Source organism: Theobroma umbraticum, unplaced genomic scaffold, assembly GCF_002168275.2.
Source record: "Theobroma umbraticum cultivar Fairchild unplaced genomic scaffold, ASM216827v3 scaffold_50.0, whole genome shotgun sequence".
NCBI classification, from domain to species: Eukaryota; Viridiplantae; Streptophyta; class Magnoliopsida; order Malvales; family Malvaceae; genus Theobroma; species Theobroma umbraticum.
In genome coordinates, this window is record NW_018397261.1 from 4,137,443 (window position 1) to 4,158,353 (window position 20,911).

Here is a 20,911-nt window from a genome sequence, read left to right on the forward strand (position 1 = left end):
AACAAACAACAAAAACCAATCCATTGTCCATCTTGAAAGACTTATGCCATTAAGCATGGAAACCTAAACTAGCCATAGGCATCCAAAGTTAAGACACAAAAATACAAGAAAGCTCAACCCCGTCAATAGTTTTAAAAGAACATGCTAACAGCAAAATTAAAGAAAAGAAAAAGCTCAATCCATTTGCTTGCAATCCTTATTTCTTAAAACCCAAACAAGAGAAAGCTACCCACCCCTCTCTCGTGTATCCTTACCTTCCTCTCTGTGCTAATAGCATACGAAAATAATAAAGCTCATACTTGCTAGAACTTCATGTCATAGGAATCATTCCTACAAAATCAATTTGAATTTCCACGATATAAAATGATTTTACATTCAATGTTGGTCCTTTCACCAACAAAATTATCCACACAACCTAAATGTTACCATTTGCTAAACTGAAATTTATTAGAGAAGGAAAAGTAATATAAAATGCCCAATATGTAGATTGAAGGATGAAAATGAAAAGATCCATAACAAAAATGAAAAGCCATTAGAAATAATGGCAAAAAATATATGAAACAAAATATAAGGAAATATAATAGTCTTAGCTGGTATTCAAATAAAAATACTTGAAGATAAAGCAAGATTCCTAACTCCATTAAATTCCGTCCTTTAAAAAAAAATAAATTTAATTGTGATTAATTAACTAGGATTAATTAACAAGTAATAAAGTTAAACTCGTGTAGAATTCTACCTCTCTCTCTGTCTCTCCACTCTAATAAAACAATCAGCCAACATATTAATTCAAAGCAGAAACAAGAGACCGACCGTTCCTCTCCTACGAGATTTCACCTTTCGACTGGTTCAATATACACGAACACAGAAGCCAACATCTACAAGCAAATCCCAGCGGTATACATTCTATTTTGTTTTCTTTCTCTTTCATTTTTTTTTTAAAAATCAAAGTTTGTTCCAACAAGCAAATATAAGAAAATTGTTTCTTCTTTCACCTTTTTCAAATCGCGCATGCAAAAGCGGTTAACGAATCTCGAAAAATTGGATCTCTTTTTCCTTTTATTGAATTATTTTTTGTTTCTTTTCTTAGAATTTCGGTTGTTTTTTTATTTGGCTGCCAATCCATGGACGTTCGCGTGAAGGAAGAGGCTATGGGAACGTTAAGCGCACAAAGCCGGAAAACGAACGGTGTAGTACGGGAAATACCTGCCTCGGTCATCGAGCTGAGCAGCAGTAGCAGCGAGTCCGACTCGAGCGACGACTCAGACGATCCGGACGAGAACGACAATGCAAACGGCGCCGTTGCTGGAGGGGAAGCACTCGAAGGTATTGCTTTGAAGAAGAGGAAAGTGAATGACGTTGATTTTGTGCTGCCGCTGGGGTTTTTGGCTCCTCTACCGCCCGATGATCCGGCTCCTGTTCCGTTGGCCTCTGAGATGGCGGTTGCGGAGGTTCCCGAGACGGAGGGGCCGCCGGAACCGGCGGCAAGTAAGAGTTTGAGTTTGAGTTCGAGTGTGCTTTGCAAGCAGTTTTGGAAGGCTGGAGATTATGATGGAACTCCTCCTGCTGATTGGGATCTATCTTCAGGTATTGTTATTGTTATTACTATTATATTGCTAAATGTCTTTCTTTATATGTCTAGATCAGTTGTTAGTGTGGCTCACTTCGAACTGAATGATAAGTGTTGCTTGCAATGGATAGCAATGTTAATTTGTTGCCAAATTTGGAACCTGGGAAACAAAAGTATTTTGAGTTTTCTTTTCTTTTCTTTTGCAATTTTTAATTTTTTATTAATATATGTTATCGTTTGCCATTGGAAAATGAGAATCTACGAGTTTTGAGCAAAGTCTTAGTTTGTGAGGTCTCTGCATTTGCAATTTTGCATTGCTGTATGAGATATGTTTCACCTCTACCTGGCACTGCGTTTTTCCTTTTTCATTGCTTGATATTTTTGCTATTTATTGAAATTTTAATCTATTAATTTAATTATGTGGATCCTAAAATTTGATGAACCCTGTGTGAAAGGTTTCCGAAGGATTAGGCTCTGTCAGCCTGAAGATATTGAGAATATCCAACTTGGAAATTTTATGAAAATTGATTGGAACTTGCAGAGATTTTGCAGACTTCTAGTTGCGTTTATTTTGTTGAATTTTCACAGGGAGGTTGGGTTCAAATAGGCAATGGATAAAGAACCCTTGCATATAAGTGTGTAACACAATTCCAAGTTCCTCCTAACTTGGCATTCTATATATATCATACCCATACTCATCTTAGGGATAGTTTTTCCTATCCCTACCTATCTCCCTTTCTCTTGAGCATTGTATTTCTTGCTTCCTCGTTATGCATCCATTGGCTCAAATCTCATGTTGAGCTCTGTTTTTTCTTTGTATATTGATGTTGTGCGATGCTTCTGTCCTTTATTTCTTTTGACTTGTAGGTGGCATGGATCATGTCAGGGTTCATCCAAAATTTCTACATTCCAATGCAACGAGTCATAAATGGGCTTTAGGAGGTAGAATCATCTAACCTATATATATATCTTTGCTATGCATTTCAGTTGTTCTGACTAGATGACTAGAGCCTCTTTCTCTTATTAAAGTTTTCTTGTTCTTTTGACTATGTACTTTAATTTTACTTCTGCAGCTTTTGCGGAACTTCTGGATAACTCTTTGGATGAGGTACTAGATGCCACCGCTCTTTCAATTGTGTAATACTTCCTTTCGTTTTTCCAAATTTTACGATTATTGTCATTTTCTTATTTCAGGTCTGCAATGGAGCTACATATGTTAATATAGACATGCTCAAAAGTAAGAAAGATGGGAATAAAATGTTGCTAATTGAAGGTACCACACTGTTGCTTATATTTATTTTTATTTGTTATAGTTATTCTGGCTTGTGTCCTTTGCTCACTCTTCCCCTGCACTTACACATAGAGCAATATTATTTTGGCTACATATGTTATAGTTCATATATATCTTTATTTGTTATGAAAACATTATAGTGTGGATGGGCTAGAAAGGTAATGGCGTACTGTTACTATCTGCATTTTGAGTTTTCTGATTTCTACTTGTGCTACTGAAAATAGTTATTCTATTTAACTAGATTTTTCACCCTTTAGTAATGTTGTATGTATAATATTACATATTTCTCTGGTCTTTAAAGAACCATGATTTTCATTGTTGTGTTGATAACATAATAAGTTTTGGATGTTTATTGCATTTCATTGCAGATAACGGTGGTGGGATGGATCCTGATAAAATGCGTCGGTGCATGTCTCTTGGATATTCTGCAAAAAGCAAAGTAGCAAACACCATTGGACAATGTAATTAGTAATTACTACTCTTTTGGAAAAGATATTTTATAGTTGCTTATTTCTTCCACATAGAAAACTTATTATTCTTGTATTCCTTTTCTACAGATGGCAATGGATTCAAGACTAGTACCATGAGGCTTGGTGCAGATGTTATTGTGTTTTCCCGGTGTTGTGGAAAAGATGGAAAACAGTTAGTCTTTCTTAATACTTTCTGGCTAGAGTAATCTTTGTTAATTCAATTGTTTGTAGTAGTGTCCCGCATTGCTGAAGTAAACGCTTATTTTTATTAAAATAAACATTGTATTGCATCCTTTTTTTTTTTTTTTGATAACGAGTTAGTTTCAGTGGTTGTAAAGTCTTCCTGTTCATGTTTTTCTCATTATCATAGATTTTAAATGTTATATATTGAAAGAAGAATGAGGAATATATTATGTAGATTACCATCCTCCCAAACACCCTCTGATTAAAAAAGGGGGGAAATTATAGAAGAAAAAAAGAGGAAGAGAGAGAGAGAGGTTAGGAAAAGGCTATCTGCTGTTTATTTATATATTTACTTTGTAACCATTACAATATTATATTCAAAGTTGTCATCTTGTTGGAAAACTATTATGAAGTCAGTTTCCAAATCAATTTTCAAACAATTTTCCTGGTGAGACTGTGTTTTTGTAATAATCTTCACTAAATAACTCTCTCTACTGGCACTGACACATTGTTGTAGTGAATGGGGATGTATCTTTAGCTTATAGGCCGTGTAAATGTTCCAAAAGTGTGGTGCTTTGTCTGGCAAGTCTATTTATAGGGAATAGGTTTCTATAATTTTAGAAAAGCTGTTCAAATCTTTGTGTATTTTTTTCTGCTCTCCATGCATATCTGCTATCTTTACTGTATTATATGTTTTGTTTTTATTTTTGGCATACCAAAAGAACTCTTCGCCTCCTCTTTGAATTACCTTTTAATCTTTTTTTTTTTGTCACTGCAAAAAAATTGAATTGTCTGGTTTTTTTTAGCCCCACACAGAGCATTGGATTGCTGTCCTACACATTTTTGACAAGCACAGGAAAGGAAGACATTGTGGTACCAATGGTAATGTCAACTAGAACTTTGTATTGTGTCTTTGTGATGAATATACTGGTGGTCTTTATTATTGCATTGGGAATGGGGTCTGCAAACACAAACATAATCACTATAAGGTTTAAACCCAAGCAAATATAGGTTCAATGAAATAGAATTAGTCTTATCTCTTAGGTGCACCTTCTGGTTTCATCAACATGCAAGCTTGAGAGAATGTTAAGATTTGTCTTTGATCGTCTTTTGCTCTATCCTTACCCCTTGAAGCATGTCAGTTTTTGTATTCATAGCTTCTCTCAGGTATAATTTTTTTATTCAAGTTGCTTGTGCTCCAGACATTATGCCTTTCTTCAACTTGCCTTGAATGAAATAAGTTACCGATTCATTCTACTCTGTACTATGGAATTAATCAGTTTTTGCTCAATCATCCCATTCTTCTCTGTGAGGATGTACATTTATGGTGTTGCTCCTATGGGTCCTTGCAAAAAACTAAAGTTTAGATAATCTGTGCTTAAGGGAAGTATGTTCTGTTGTGCATTTGCCTAATGTAATACATGCATGGGATCATCATATACTTTAAGATAGAAAAAGAAAAAGGAGAATTGGGGAGATCAAGTTTCGTATATATTTCTGCGTTGCTTAGTTTGTGATGTGCTTATAGTTGATAAGCTATTATGGAAACTATGCTCTGGTTGTTTACTTTAATCATTATGTGGATTGAAATGAGCAGCTAGATTATGAATGGCAACAACGAGAATGGAAGAAGATAATACGATCTACTGTCAGTGATTGGGATAGAAATGTGGATACTGTAGTACAATGGTCTCCGTTTTCCAGTGAAACTGACCTCCTTCGTCAGGTAATTCTGGTTCTCCTCTCACAACTTTACTTCTAGTTTTGGTCCAAAATATTGCTTTTCTGGGTTTAAAAACCTGTCCTGATGAGCAAAAAGAAATGAGCACAATTTGATGTCAGTAGAAGGAGAATTGTTGAATAGGTGTTGCAAAAGTAGTTTGCTCAAGCTCTCTTCTCTTTGGTTTGCATTGTTACCAATGTATTCCCCTAGTGTCATCATGTCCATTGTTTTGTAAGTTATCGATTTCGTACTTGTCTGTTAAGCGTGAATCTTCATTATATTTAGTGCTTGTTTGATTGTGGTAAATAATTTCCTTTTCCTGCATGTAGTTCAATCTGATGAAAGACCATGGTACACGCATTATTATATATAATCTCTGGGAGGATGACCAAGGGCTATCGGAACTTGATTTTCATGCTGATCCACATGTACGCCTCAGATATCCTGGATTATTATTTTCTTTTTCACTATTAAAAAATTTTCATATGAACAGAATGTAGGTTTGATGTTAAATACGTGGTGCATTATTGTTGGCAGGATATCCAACTCAGAGGGGTTAACCGTGATGAGAAAAATATACAAATGGCAAAAGAGTTTCCAAACTCTAGGCACTTTCTGACATATAGACATTCATTGAGGGTAATTAACATCATTTTACAGTTTTTAGTGGCAGAAATTTTGATTTTTCCCTTTGATTATGGCCAATTGTGTTTGATGATGCCTTAGCTGTAAGTGAGCTCTTTACGGAGCCATATCTAATTGCTTTTAACTTTAGCTATTATCAATGGAAAGGAGAATGTGCATTATTATGTTGAAATGTAAAGTTAACAAGAGGAAGAAGAGATTTGAAGGAAAATAGAGTGATGATTAAGAGAACTACACAACTTGAACACAGTGGGGTAATTTCATGAGGGATTATTGCTAAGTTGGATCAGAAGTTTAGGGCTTATTTTCTTCTCGAAAATGTTGAATAGTTTCCATCGTCACTTTTACTCTAATTGTGATCTATCAATCAAGATAGATAACTAAATTTGGAAGCACTTGTTTTTATGTATTATGGGTAACTTGAACAATTTCAAATTGTTGTCTAGTTTTCTAGAAAGTTAGAAAACACAGGTTTCAAAGTTTGGTTATTTACTTAATTATATACTGGAGATGGAAAATGGAAAAAATTTCCCAAAATGAAACCTGTTGTTTGTTGTTACTTGGTTCAAATATGTGGAAGATTTCAAAAAATTTGGATGCTTTACTTGCCTTCTACTGATTTTGTGCTGAGCTTGAAACAACACATTTATTTTTTGCTTCTATTATTTGATTTTTAGTTAATTTTTGGTGTTCACTCTGCAGAGTTATGCATCAATACTTTATTTGAGACTTCACCCTAACTTCAGAATAATTTTACGTGGGAAAGATGTTGAGCACCACAACATAGTTAATGATATGATGCTGACTGAGATGGTAACATATCGACCGAATCCCAGTGCTGAGGGGGCCCCTAAGGATTTGAATGTAATAAATATATAATACCATTATTTTTCATGTTTGATTTTCTCTGCTGTATGCTTGTCTGATGGTGGTTTCTTGCATTTTTATCATCAGCTGGCTGCTGTAGTGACCATTGGTTTTGTGAAAGATGCCAAACATCATGTTGATGTTCAGGGTTTTAATGTTTATCACAAAAACCGACTGATCAAGGTTTGCTTTCTATTTGCTTTGAATACTGTGCCTCAAATGCTTATACTGTTATATTCCTTTTTCATAAATGTGATCATTTCTACTTTGCACCACGTTTTCTTTCTTGCACTAATCATTATCTAGGTCCTCCATGCCTGGTTAATATGTTTGACTTGATTCTGATGAAAAAGAAGAAACTTTTTACATTTTTCTGGCACCTTGATTTGTGATCTATCTGTTCCACTCTGAGTACGTTGAAATTTACTTGCTAGGAGATCACCATTGCTTCTTTAGTGAGTTGACTAGTTGTTTGTGATACAACCAGAGGCATTTGTTTTGCTCTAACAATGGTTGAAACTTGAAATTATTTTTACATTGGAGATTACATTTCTTTCCTTAGTTGACTTTTTGTTCATTGATAAAGTTTGAGGCTTGTTAATTTTGCTTGGAAAACAGTACTTTTTGCCTAACTTCTTTTCTGTATTATGTTAGTTCTGCTTGTTATAGTATGTGATAGGATGCTTTTGCCATTTGTTTTACTTGCATTTTTTTAATGGAGCACCCAGTGAGAGAATCAATATTAAATAGATATATATATTTTATTTATACACACACAACATTCTTGCCTAATTCCTTTCTTTACCCACTTCTCCAGCCTTTTTGGAGGGTTTGGAATGCTGCTGGGAGTGATGGTCGTGGGGTTATAGGTACTTTTCCAGCATTGGAGACTCCTAGAAAGTTTACTGTTTTATGTTCTAATACACTTCATTTTTATGACAGGTGTTTTGGAGGCTAATTTTGTTGAACCAGCTCATGATAAGCAGGGTTTTGAGCGTACAACAGTTCTTGCAAGACTTGAAGCACGACTAGTACAAATGCAAAAAACTTACTGGTGTGTTGTTCCACTCTAGTTATACCATTGGTAACTATGTTTCTTTGCTTTTGACTGCTGCTTCTGGATCCCAGAAGTTGTTTCCTTGTTAAATCATTACTAATGACTTTCAACTGCTTAAGTTTAGGTCCACAAATTGTCATAAAATTGGCTATGCTCCACGCCGTAATAAGAAAAATATAGATCAGTCTTTAGGCAGAGGTATGCCACCTGATCTCTTATTTCAATTATTTGCTCTCTCTCTTTCTCTCTCTATTTAAAACTTATGCATGGTTGTGAATGGTGAACTGTAAGCCACTCACTTGATCTCTTCATACTTTTTATACTGTAGATTCTTCTCCCAATCATGATTCACAAAGACCTACTCGATCGAATAAGAAGAGTACTACTTCTAGCAGCAAGAGACTCTCTTCAGACTCAGACAAGTTGTGTTTGCCCTCAAATTGGAAAAACAGAGGAAAAGAATGTCAGGAATTTCCTGAAACAGAGGATGGTGGACATGTGCTAAGGAAGGGTGATAAAAGGAAAAAGACACCAATAGATAATAGTACAAAGGACCTCACAAAATCAGGAAAAAGATTAAGGTCAATAGAACCAACTTCCCCTTCTACAGAGGATGTCAGTGATGATGTGTGTGAGGTCTTACCTGAGAGACAAGCTAATGGCAGCAGTCAAAAATTTGTTACTCGATCAAAGTCAAAGGTTGTTTTTACACTTAGCTTATCTTTAGTTCAAGTTTTTGTTTTGCAGCATTACTTGGTTAAAGAATTTGATGAATCTTACATTTCCCATTTGCATTTTAATTTTCACCTGATTGCATATGTTACTTCTACACCACTTTGAAGCTCCTGCCTTTTAGGGTTGGTTGAAGGAGATTTTCTGTAAAAATTAAAGCTGCATTGAATTCTGTAGTCCTGGAAGATGGCCAATTTAATTAAGTCATTGAAGCGAGTAGATGCTTGGGAAAAATAATTTCCTGTGGGTCGCTAAATGGGTGCTAGTTTTACAGTGTTATTGGCAAATATTATAGCAATTAGCCTTTTGATGGTTCTAGCCTGTCTCTTTCATATATATATGTGCATGTGCATGCATTTTATTTTTGTGTTGAAGTAGTTTATCGTTTGCTAAATGATCTTTCTGCTCTGTCATGTGTGTGTGTGTGTTTAATAATCACTTTTGTTCAAATAGCAGGAGTGTGGTCTTAATGACACCGAGCTTCCCCATTCAGAAACCAATTTACATGCTCTCGAGCTGTTGAAACAGGAGAATTGTGAATTGAAAAAAAGGTTTTTTTTTCCCTTTCTAAAACATATCTATTAGACTTTATGGTTTTTGCTCTGACCTGACTTTAATATAGAAGATCCTATTCTTTCTGTAGATTAGAGAAATATGAGGGAAAGCGTCAATGTGAATTGCTCAATGATTTGCAGCAAGAAAGAAATCGTTGTGAATCACTTGAAATTGAGGTAAGCTGCCTTCTCCAGTCAGAATGCAGGAATAGTAGGAATTTAAGTGACAATAAATTTAGTTTGTGATTTACATGATAGTTTGCTTGTATTAGTGCTCTGTGGTTAGCGTGTAAACATGCTTTAGTAAATTGTGAGGGTTATTGCGATTGGGATCTTGAGTAATTGTTGTGACTTGGAAGACCTCTTGATTGGTTTTATGTTTTGCAAGAATCCTTTTGACCTTCCCATTTCTTTAATTGGTACTGATAAAACTTATATTTGTTGGTCTGTTACACTTATGTTAATTTCTTTGGTATCATTTTATTAGCTGAAAGGGGCACAGGAAAAAATTGAACAACTGAACTTTGAACAAGAAAGTCTCATTAACATATTCTCAGAGGAGAGGGATCGAAGAGACAAGGAGGAAGAGAACTTGAGAAAAAAGCTAAAGGTTATATTCTTTTCACTCTCTTTCTCCCCTCCTATTGCTATTGCAGTTTTTGCATTTATTTTGTCATTTGAAGCTTTCTTATTTAATTTTCTTTGTCGAGTTATATTTGACAAAGAAGCTGAAGGTTTCATTCTAGGGTCCCCCTTTCTTTCCCCACCTCTCTCCTGAGGCTAAAAACACTTCAACTTTTTTTCTTGCATTTATCTTTTCTTTTTGGATTTTTTCCCCTGGATGGGACAACTCATTGACATTGGGAATGGTTGGTACTGTAGGACGCATCCAATACCATCCAAGAGTTGATTGACAAAGTTAAGTTGCTGGAGATGAGGAAATCTTCCAACTTCAAGCCAGAACCCCGATAGCCCGTATAGCTCTATTTTTGGTGGCAAGATGCTTTCACTTCCGTCTAGCAAGCACAGATAAGTGATTCATGAATTCTGTCATCTGATGCGGTGTTGAGCAAACAGCAATTCTTTTTGTAACTTGGACTACGGGTAGCTCGATATTCTCTAACTTGGCTAACATATTAGTAGAACCATTATACAGGCTTTTCTTGGTGGTTGTGATTGGTTTATGTTATGTAAATGTGGAAATTCCAAGGGCTTAGATGCACAAATCAATTTTTGTTTACTGGTGTCATTCCACATATTGGCTCGGAATTGTATAAATTGTAAATTACGTGTAAAGTATCCCGCCATGATCTGTACTCCATGAAATTAATTAGCTAACATTCGCCCTGGTATGGTGTGACAGTTCAATGGTGGTACTACTAGAGTTATCCTTTACAAAGAAAGATGAGGAAAGAAATTAAATGATAAAAAGAAAACAATGTCCAGGAGCATCTAATTATCTGTTTGAAGGGAAAAGAAAGGTTATTTCCATACCATTTTTTGTTCTACCGTTCTCTTATTTATTCCGCACTCTAATCCAAAATTCATTTGCATGGTAAGAGATGATAATACATACGCAATTACGAGATCATAATCAATTAAGAAAAAAAAAATCAAAATTCAAATGGACTGAAATCCTATAACATAAGCACTCCCAAGTGTCCAGCATAGGTGCAAGGGACCTCTTAATTATTATAAATTTATCTTAATATTCGTCACAACTAGTTCACTGCTGTTAGGTCACAACCGTGATCCTCTCCACTGAGTGCAGTCTGCTAATAAATAATACATCAGCAGGTATGCATGTCTGTAGCATAAAGGACGCATGGTGTGTCGTGAAGTTGGGTTATTAGTATTAGTAGTAGTCGTACTTGGTTAAGGGGCGTAGAGGCTGCTGCAGCAGCAGCGACAAAGGGTTCGCTAGTGGCAGGCCGCAGGCCCTCTCCGTTGGATGTTTAGAGCTGACCAGTGTGTCTTTGTGTGTTGTCCAGGCAAGCTCGAGGACAACACCACCTACCTTGACAGCAATATTTGTAGGCAAATGATGACAATGTGTGTCCGATCTCAAAAGAGAAACAACGCGTTTGTAGCGTAATTAATTTTAGTCTCTAAACCCCAAAAACATGGAAAAGAAAAAGTACCCAAAGGTCCCATAGCCCTCCTCCCTCTCTCTCTCTCGGGACTGCTACAAAAGCTCAGCCTCTCTACCTTTTCATTCCGGGTCCCCAAAAGACATACAAATGTGGAAATCCACTCGCTCACATGCCCTATCAATCGTCTCTTACCCCATTGGTGTTTTGACCTTTTTCTTTCCTTTCTCGTGTATCGTCTAACATCAACCCGCATTGTTTTTGTCAACTTCTTCTAACCGGATCATCTCCTTCCCCCCTTTCTGATGATGCAATATTTTGTCTATGAATTCTGAGCATTAACACCATTATAAAAAGAAATTGTTTACTAATTCTTAACTATCGACGTAGAAAAACTATTGTTTGGTAATATATACGAGAAGGGAAAGAGCATTTTTCCTGTATCTTTAATTAATTTGATTAGAAACATGCAATAGCCAGCCAGCAGGCGTCTAATTAATAAGATAACAAAAACAAAACATGTTAGATCATTCAATAGGATAAAGGTGGCAATGTGTCAACATGGGAATGAAAATCTGCCACATTAGGCAATATACGGACAAGTTACATTTTTAGGGAAACATTTAGATCCTCACAGTGTCATTTCCCTTAATTCCCAAAGCGTGTTACCCTTCCTTACCCCAGCAAGCAAAGGCAGAAACCAACAAACCAGACAGGGAGTCAATGAGCATGACCAGCCGGGAAGGACAAAAAGAAATATTATTTGTTTTTATGCCCACATCAACATTCCTTATTAAAGGCGCGTGTCATCGAATCTCCTCATCCTAATACAAAAAATATTCTCTCCCTTTAAAACGCCAATAATAATTCTGTCTTTGGCCGCACGTGACTCTGTCCCTGACCCCACCGCCCGCACATCGCCACCTGAAATGATCAATTTAACTTCCCCACACTCTGATCTAATCAACCCTTTCATCATCATCTTTTAAATTTTTAACACGCCACGTGCACCTCTAACCAGGGTTAAGTTAAACAAAAAAAAAGTTGGGAAATTCAAAAACGAATTCTTTTTCCAACTATAAATTACCCGGAGCTCCTTCGCCTTCCTCCTCTCTCTTTGTCTCAACTCGATTCTCGAGCTATACAAATCGACGGATTAAAGAAAAAAACAAAACCCTAACCCCCTCTTTCTCTCTCTAAAAAACGCACGCGTTTCAGAGTTGATTGTACTCTGCGATCGATCCCATCTATATCTCCAGAGGTGAAGCTCTCTGTCTCTCTCTCTTTGCCTTCTTCGATCGAAAAATGTAAAGCAAAAAATGCTTAGCTTTGTAGTAAAAATTTGGATTGTAGTTCAATCAATGCGAACAACTTTTTTGGGATTTTTCTGTTTTGTCATTTCCGTCTTTCGCGATCTTCTACTGCAATTTTTGTCTCTTCAAATATACTTAATAAAAAAGGAAATATGAAAAAAAATCTAACCTATTAATTTATTATTCATGCAAATCCAAAAATAAAAAAAAAATGAGAAATTCCCTCTAGCCTCTCTGCTTCTCTTCTGCATCGCTGTTGCATTGTTTGTGCACTGTACTCACTGCTCTGTCGACTGCTCAGTAAATTCCACTACTCCTATTCTTTCATTTTTTTAGGTATTTTTTTTCACTTGGAATTTAGTTTTCATGCTTATTTTTATTTTTAAGTTTCACTGATCTTTTTGTTTTCTCTTTTCCTTTTCTTTGCAAACACTTGTTTCGCTTATCTCAAGAACTGCCACTTTTTGTACCCAGAAAACACTTGGTTTCCAAAAAAAATAAAAAAATAAAAACGATGTTGAAATAAAATGGTTTTTGAAACTCATTGTTTGAGGTCTGGTACGAATCGCCGTCGTTTTGGGGTGATTGTTTTCGAGCTGGAAGTATAACTCGTGAAACCTAGTAGGCTTTGTAGGCCTTCTTTTTGGTTCTAGTCAAATCTGAACCGCCTACTTCTGATCTGACGGTTGTTTTTTCATATCCTTTTTATTTTTCCATTTTTTTTGACTTTGATGGATGGATGTGAATGTGATGTTCTTATATATATATATATATCTTCAACGCTATTTTGATGCAGATTTACAGTATCTGAAACAGCCAGCCGAGGACACTCCTCGCTACTGTTTTTATTTCTTCTGCCATTTTTGACTATGGCGTTTTGAGCGTACTTCCACTCGTGGCTCTACTCACCTGATTCAAGTTTCCTGAGTCTACTCGTTGACTTTTAGATATTGTTTGCCGAGAGAGAAAAAGTAGAAGAGAATCTGATATAGGGTTTTTTGTTGGTGTCATTTTGCTTTCACCGATGAATCGGCGATTCCTCTTGGTACTATCCTCGTTTTCCTTTGCCGTGTTATTCCTTTTCCTCGTCGCGCTTTTTTCAGGTGCGTGATTTACATGCATAGATACTCTTTTTATTTTTGTATATTAGTTTAGTATTTTGTTTTCTTTATGAAAGTGGATGAGACCTCTCTTTCAGAAACATGGGGGGTTCTCCATGTTTTTCTTTTTTCTTCTAAATTCCTTGTTATCTTCCTGTTTGTCTCTTTCTGTTCATTATTAAATTATAAAGAAAACTGGGTCTTCTTTAACTAATTTCTTTCATTTTATACTCATTTTTCAATTTGTTTTTGGGTTTTTGTTGCAGGTCAGGGTAAAAACATCAGTTCTTCATTCGGGTTGAAGCTGTTGAGGCAGAGGATCAAGCAATGGAACAGCACACTTTCTACGCCACACCGCAAGCTTCTTCGTGGTAAGTGATGAAACGAGAAATGACCCACTTTTTTCTTCATAGTAAAATGCCAAAAAAGAACAGAAGGGTACAGTATTTTATTCTGGGTTCTTATTGTTGTGTTCGATTGTGGCGGGGTCCTGGGACGGCCGGTTTTTGATGCCAGAGTTTTGTATTCAATACCTAAGCGTACGGTTTCAATGTCAGAGGTGCACGTCTGTGAGACTGTGTATTTTTTTTTGTCATGGTTGAAGCTAACGTGGACCGTTTGTTACCTATGGCATGTTTCTTTACCTTAATGATACAGTTACTGTGGAAAGTATCTTTAAGATGGGGTCCTAATATCCCATCAAAAGTTTTATCAGTCTCATTTGCTCTCTTCGTAATTGAAAGCCTAATGTTTTTAGCCCACTGCGATCGGTGCTGCTCTGTGCCTAGTGCGCTATTTAGCAGCATCTTTTCATGCTAGCCTGTCATTTTAATCTATTTAATTAATATTTGAAGAAAAGTGCTTGTAGAGTTAACTCAAAGCTTTGTTTGAATTTTCATTTTCAATAAAAAGAAAAGTTGGATGAAAAAGTTTAAAGCAATTTGCGTTGTGTCCCCCAATACCAAGTCTTTTGGGTTAAATTTTGGTCGGTTTCTTTTACCCTACAACTCCTGTGAATCACCCTCCTAAAAAGTGTATTTTGTCTGTAGACGTTTCCCCTTATTGGTTGGGTTGGTGGGTTTTCACATTACATTTGTTTATTGATTTGCTATAAAGAAAGTGGACCAGTTTTGATAGCTTAGCCTTTCACCATCTCAATTTTAATACAAAAGCCTTTTTTTTTTTTTTTTCTGCTTTTGTACCCAGGAGCAGCAATGGAGGAACCCAACCGAATTTGGGGAGAGAAGTGTACCAAGGCTGATATTGTGATCAATCAGGGACCCACAGCCCCACTCCCAAGTGGCATACCAACCTACACTGTGGAGATCGTGAACGTGTGCGTCAGTGGCTGTGACATCTCTGGAATTCACCTAAACTGTGGCTGGTTTAGTTCGGCTCGCCTCATCAACCCCAGAATATTCAAGCGCATTCGCTATAATGACTGCCTTGTTAACGATGGCAAGCCTTTAGTTAATGGTGGGACACTCTCATTTCAATATGCTAATACCTTCCTTTACCCTCTTTCAGTCTCCCGCGTGGTCTGTTCTTAGTAATCATAATAAAGATGAAGACCAAGCTATGAAAGATTGAACAGCTAGCAGTGTTGATATAAAGGCCACTTAAATTGGGACTGGTTATATCCTAAGACACTTGATACCTAGATTCCCCTTATGATCCTTTTGGTTTTAGGGGTTTCTGCTTTAGCGTTTATGTCATTACTGGTTTGAGTCGTTTTGGGAGATTGATTGATTAGAGGTTTGATATATACTGTAAAGTGTTTGTCTTGTGAAATTTGGTCGATGGCTTTGCGGAGATAGGGAGGAAACTCAGATGATATTCGGTGAGCTGAAGGGGTTTTGTTGGATGGGGAGCGGCCATGCATTTTGGTTGTGGCATTTGTAAATAGTTATGTGGTATATGGATTGTAGCTACGAGTTACTACTATATTTGAGGCAATATGCGAGAAATGAAACTGTGATTAGAGAATGTTTTTGTATCAAAGTCTGTTGTTTGATCATGACACTGAAAAACGAACGAATGAATGAATGAAGGATGCTGCTTCTGATGCTCCTTGCTTTGTTAGTTTTTGATTGTTTTGGATTTATGTGAAATTTGAGAAAAGGCCATCGCATCCCTTGCTAGCTGGTAGTGCAGTTTGTTTCCTTATTACTTCTCTCTATTCTCTCTCCTTGCCGTAACGTGATTGTTCGTGATACACAGATACCCTGGTTTTTTTTATCAACCGATAGTCATTTGAGCCCCTTTAATCTACATGGGGATTTTCTACGTACTGGGTCTTATAGCCATTCATGTTATGGTTTGTTCTTTTATGTGCAAACAAAAATAACAAGGCAAGATTGCTACAGCGGATGGTACATCTCTCCTGCATTGGGTTGATACGTAATAGGGTCATCCATTGCGAAGGAAACACAAATAAAAATCTTCCGTCCTCTTTTTGTGTCCTTTTTCTTACCCCATCCATAAACTTTTGTCAAGTGTTTCTTTATTCTTGTAGTTGATGTAAACAATAATTTATTTAATATTATGTTATTCTTGTATCCAAATAAAGAGTAAAATTAAACATTATCAATGAAGAAAAAATTAAAATTAAAAATTGATATTTACAGTCAACTTGCTTTATTTGGTTGTGTTGAGTCTTGAAGGTGATAATGGCAATCGATTGCATGCTGTTAAAATGAAATGATGGGGGTTTCATTATCCATACAAAGATTAGGAGAAAAAAAGATTTAGGGTTTTTTAATTAGGTTTAGAGTCTTAGTGTTTCTGTAATGATCCAAGTTCAATCACTGGTTTAATAATTTTTTAAGTCTAAACTACGTAACATTTAAAAGTTTTAGATTGTTATATAGGTCTTAACATTTGCATTTATATTTAATATGAAATGCTCAGTCAAATCCTTGATATCTTCATCAAGGTTACACATTACATTAATGGGATCAAGATTGATCCTATCAAAGTAATGTAAAAGTCCACATCGAACTGGTATAAACTTTGATATAATTTTTAACAACCCAAATCTAAGCACTAAATTAGAAGCTTTTTGGACCTAAACTAGCCCTCAAAAGTTTAAATTCAAGTTGTTTGCGATAGATTTGGATTATTATATAAGTATTAACAATCACATTCATATCTGATATGAAATATAGGGTATTACAGTTTTCAAATTAGTTTTAGGGTTTTTAATCGATTTTAGAGTTTTCATATCGAGTCTAGGGTTTTTTGAATTGCTTTTAGTGTTTTAAAGTAGTTTAAGGATTATTGAATTGATTTAGGATTTTTTAAAATCGATTATAGGATTTTTTAAAATTGATTTTAGGGTTTTTAAATTAGTTCAAGAGTTTTATTGAATTAGTTTTAAGGTTTTGTTGGGTTTCATTGAATTGGTTTTGGGTTTTGAATCGATTTTAGGATTTTAGTGAAACAGTTTTAGGGTTTTGAAATCAATTTAAGGGTTTTATTGAACCGATTTTAAGATTTTGAATTGGTTTTAGAGCTTGTAAATCGAGTTTAGGATTTTTTGAACAAGGTTTCTAAATTGATTCAATAGTTTTATTGAACTGATTTTATGATTTTTAATCGATTTTAGGATTTTTGAACTAGATTTAAAATTTTTTAATCAATTTTATGGTTTTAAGGTTCTCAAATCGATTTTAAGGTGTTTTTTTTACCTGCTTAAGGGTTTTTGAAACTAATTTAAGGATTTTGGCAAATGGATTGATGGGTTAAAAGCAACCGGTTTAAAGGTTTGAAAATCCTCACGTACAACTTCTCACGGTTGGCGTCACATGTCTACGTGGTAGACCTCTCAAATCTTCTCTCTCTTTTTTTTTTTATTTAATTTGCTTTGTCAATCTAGGCACTAATTTCACTCTGCACCATGCGACCATGATTTTGCCAACCCAACAAGCTTCCTCTTGGCCAATCTAAAGCCATGAACATTCCCATGTTAAACCAATCAAAATAGTCTTCATTAGAGTCAAGTCAATACCGGAAGATCAACCTTTCTCTCAAATTATAGCACTTGTATTGCGATTTTCTTCGTCACTGCTGTGTTTGATGGCTTTGGGTATAGAATTTTTGGACAGTACTTTGGCTTTGGAGTGGTGCATGTTGTTCAAGGACGAGAGAGGGAGAGAGAGAGTGAGAGCAGGCAATGTTTGAAAAAGATTTTTAAAACCAGAATATATCTCAATCCCATAAAGAAACCGGGCCTAGTAGGCCAGAGTCATTCATGGGCTTCTTGTACAGGAATGGCCAAGCCCGATAACACAAATTAAACTGAACTTGGGCTAAATGGGCCTTTTTTGTTCTTTTAGGCATATAAAAAACCCCGGCCGACAAACTTTGACCTTAGAAGTGGAAAAGGCTTTTGACTATTGACCCACACCCACCTGCCCGGCGCATAGCCACAAGGCGTATACAAACCCAAAAGTCCAAAGCTGGTGGCCAATCTTTCTTACAATTTTACCGTTTGGGTATTTCTTATCTTCTCCTCGACTCACGAGACGATCACGAAGAAATAAGAGCAACAGAGAGACAGAGACAGAGAGAGACAAAGAAACAGAGCAAAAAATGGCGGCTTCAATTAGCGGAGTTGGAGTTGGAGTTGGGTTGGGGCTATCTTGTTCTACTAAGCTTTGTAAAACACTTCCTTCTCAACGATCTTCTGGCTTCCGCGTCAAAATGACCGTCTCTGTTGAAGATAAGAAGAAGAATTATACCCTTCAAAAATCTGAAGAAGCTTTCAATGCTGCCAAGGTAATTATCAACTCTTCCCCTTCTGCCCTGTTCTTCTTCCTCGTGGATTGTTTGAATCTTGACAAGTTAAGCTTATACTTTCTTTTAATGGTTTTTTTTATTTGGTTTTGTTAAAATTCAAGTCATTTGATTGGTTTGTCCCATTTGGGTTTGTTGTGGAAAGGGTGAACTGAATCGAAAATGAATTCATTATACTATGTCTGGGCTAAATTGAATCAAGAAGAAAATTTGCTGGGAACAAATTTAGTATGGTAGATGTAGATTAGTTACATTCTAACTTCGGATTAAGCAAAATTTGAACTTGAAAGAACTCAATTGGTCATGTTTAAATGGGTTTGTTTGCATACTATTCAGTTTTTCATTTTTGGTACGTCTACGATTTAGTATTTAAGTGTCAATACCAATGTCTTATAGAAGACATGAAATGCATATGATAAATACTTATATCAACAACTTTATAGCTTTCTATTGAGACTATAATGGCATGCTGTAGAGGAACTATTTTGCATTTAATTCTTTTACTTCTGTATTGAATTATGGATGCTACTCCTTGGTCCTTGCTCATTACTGCAATGGTACCATGGGAACAGAGTAAAATTGTGTTGCAACTGCAAGAAATTTTTGAAATCGTATCAGGAAAATGATGTGATAGGTATAGTGCATACAGGAGGCGAATGATGTTAACTTTGACTTGGACTTGTATATCTAATTGGAAAAATGATATGTGAAGTGTTTCATTGATATTAGTTTTAATCCTATGCCTTATAGATTTGTAAGTAAAGAGGTAATTTTTAGTGTTTTGTCACGACCTTTTCTTTTCCTATTTTATACCTTATTCACTGATTCTTTTTGAAGTCTTTGTCCACTGACTCCTGTAAGAAAAACTTTTTTGGTAGAATTTGATGCCAGGAGGTGTAAATTCTCCTGTCCGTGCCTTTAAATCTGTTGGTGGACAACCGATTGTGATTGATTCTGTTAAGGGTTCTCACATGTGGGATATAGATGGGAACGAGTATATCGACTATGTTGGCTCCTGGGGCCCAGCAATAATTGGTCATGCAGATGATGAGGTTCTCTTCCTTGATCTGAATTTACCTTGTAACATATTGATATCTTGTTTGTATTTTACTGTTTTGATGTGCTGAGCACCTTGCATAGTTCCTTCTGTTTAATCTTGTTTATGATTTTTATTGATAACTGCGATAAGTTCAATGTTCATGAATATCTTCATACTAATTTTGTTTGGCTATGATTTGATAGCTTCATATGCATATGCAATTTTGAATTTCATTTGTTATATGGGATGCATCACCCTTTCAACTGAGAGTTAATAGGTCAGTAATATAGAGAAGAGACTAATAATTGCTGAATTTTTATCTTGATGTACTAACAGTTCTCCATGGACTTGCATATATCTGCAGGTCCTTGCAGCCCTGGCTGAAACAATGAAGAAAGGAACCAGCTTTGGTGCTCCTTGTCTTCTTGAGAATGTTTTGGCAGAGATGGTAATCTCAGCTGTTCCTAGCATTGAAATGGTTCGATTTGTAAACTCTGGTACAGAAGCATGCATGGGTGTGCTCCGCCTTGCTCGTGCCTTTACTGGTCGAGAAAAGCTCATCAAATTCGAGGGTTGTTACCATGGCCATGCTGATCCATTTCTTGTCAAGGCAGGTAGTGGAGTTGCTACCCTAGGGCTGCCTGACTCTCCTGGTGTTCCCAGAGCAGCCACTTTTGAAACGCTAACTGCCCCTTTCAACGACATATCAGCTGTGGAAAATCTCTTTAACAGTAACAAAGGAGAACTTGCAGCAATTATTCTTGAGCCTGTTGTTGGGAACTCTGGCTTCGTTCCACCTAAACCTGACTTCCTTGAAGCCATACGTCGTCTAACCAAGGAAAATGGTGCTCTCCTCATCTTCGATGAAGTGATGACTGGATTTCGTTTGACTTATGGTGGGGCTCAGGAGTATTTTGGCATAACTCCTGATTTAACAACTCTAGGGAAGATAATTGGCGGTGGTCTGCCAGTTGGTGCATATGGAGGAAGGAAGGAGATTATGGAGATGGTAGCACCTGCAGGGCCAATGTACCAGGCTGGGACCTTGAGTGGCAACCCATTGGCAATGACCGCTGGGATTCAGACCCTTAAGCGGTTGAAGGAGCCAGGAACTTATGAATACTTAGATAAGATCACTGGAGAACTTGTTCAAGGCATTATAGATGCTGGAAAGAAGACAGGACATGCAATCTGTGGAGGGTATATTAGTGGGATGTTTGGATTTTTCTTCACAGAAGGGCCTGTATACAACTTCGACGATGCAAAGAAGAGTGATACAGCAAAATTTGCGAGGTTTTATAGGGGAATGCTGGAGGAAGGTGTATACTTTGCACCTTCACAGTTTGAAGCTGGATTTACAAGCTTGGCGCATTCTTCTGAAGACATTCAAAAGACAATTGCAGCAGCTGAGAAGGTTCTTGGCATGATTTAAGGTGTCGATTGCATTATATTTTGACAACTGGTTGTTGATCCTGTCCGCTTT

The 20,911-nt window shown here is 36.4% G+C and overlaps 3 protein-coding genes across 3 annotated transcripts; all 3 read left to right on the forward strand.

Moving 5' to 3' along the window:
• The first annotated feature begins 758 nt into the window (after positions 1-758).
• LOC110418335 (protein MICRORCHIDIA 7-like) lies at positions 759-10,465 on the forward strand. Its single transcript, XM_021431028.1, has 21 exons — positions 759-894; positions 1,088-1,584; positions 2,435-2,509; positions 2,641-2,675; positions 2,762-2,840; positions 3,227-3,319; positions 3,416-3,500; positions 4,318-4,393; positions 5,109-5,237; positions 5,564-5,662; positions 5,772-5,873; positions 6,582-6,743; positions 6,834-6,929; positions 7,564-7,615; positions 7,689-7,800; positions 7,928-8,001; positions 8,132-8,502; positions 8,992-9,086; positions 9,179-9,266; positions 9,577-9,699; positions 9,972-10,465. The coding sequence occupies exons 2-21, from the start codon at positions 1,122-1,124 to the stop codon at positions 10,059-10,061; spliced, it is 2,499 nt and encodes an 832-aa protein (XP_021286703.1). The 5' UTR covers positions 759-894; positions 1,088-1,121; the 3' UTR covers positions 10,062-10,465.
• A 1,883-nt stretch (positions 10,466-12,348) lies between these two features.
• TPD1 (tapetum determinant 1) lies at positions 12,349-15,405 on the forward strand. The gene is made up of 4 exons (XM_021431029.1): positions 12,349-12,440; positions 13,289-13,595; positions 13,859-13,963; positions 14,799-15,405. The coding sequence occupies exons 2-4, from the start codon at positions 13,517-13,519 to the stop codon at positions 15,140-15,142; spliced, it is 528 nt and encodes a 175-aa protein (XP_021286704.1). The 5' UTR covers positions 12,349-12,440; positions 13,289-13,516; the 3' UTR covers positions 15,143-15,405.
• A 2,650-nt stretch (positions 15,406-18,055) lies between these two features.
• On the forward strand, positions 18,056-20,905 carry LOC110418346 (glutamate-1-semialdehyde 2,1-aminomutase 2, chloroplastic-like). Its single transcript, XM_021431040.1, has 3 exons — positions 18,056-18,371; positions 19,268-19,441; positions 19,793-20,905. The coding sequence occupies exons 1-3, from the start codon at positions 18,186-18,188 to the stop codon at positions 20,858-20,860; spliced, it is 1,428 nt and encodes a 475-aa protein (XP_021286715.1). The 5' UTR covers positions 18,056-18,185; the 3' UTR covers positions 20,861-20,905.
• The last annotated feature ends 6 nt before the right edge of the window (positions 20,906-20,911 follow it).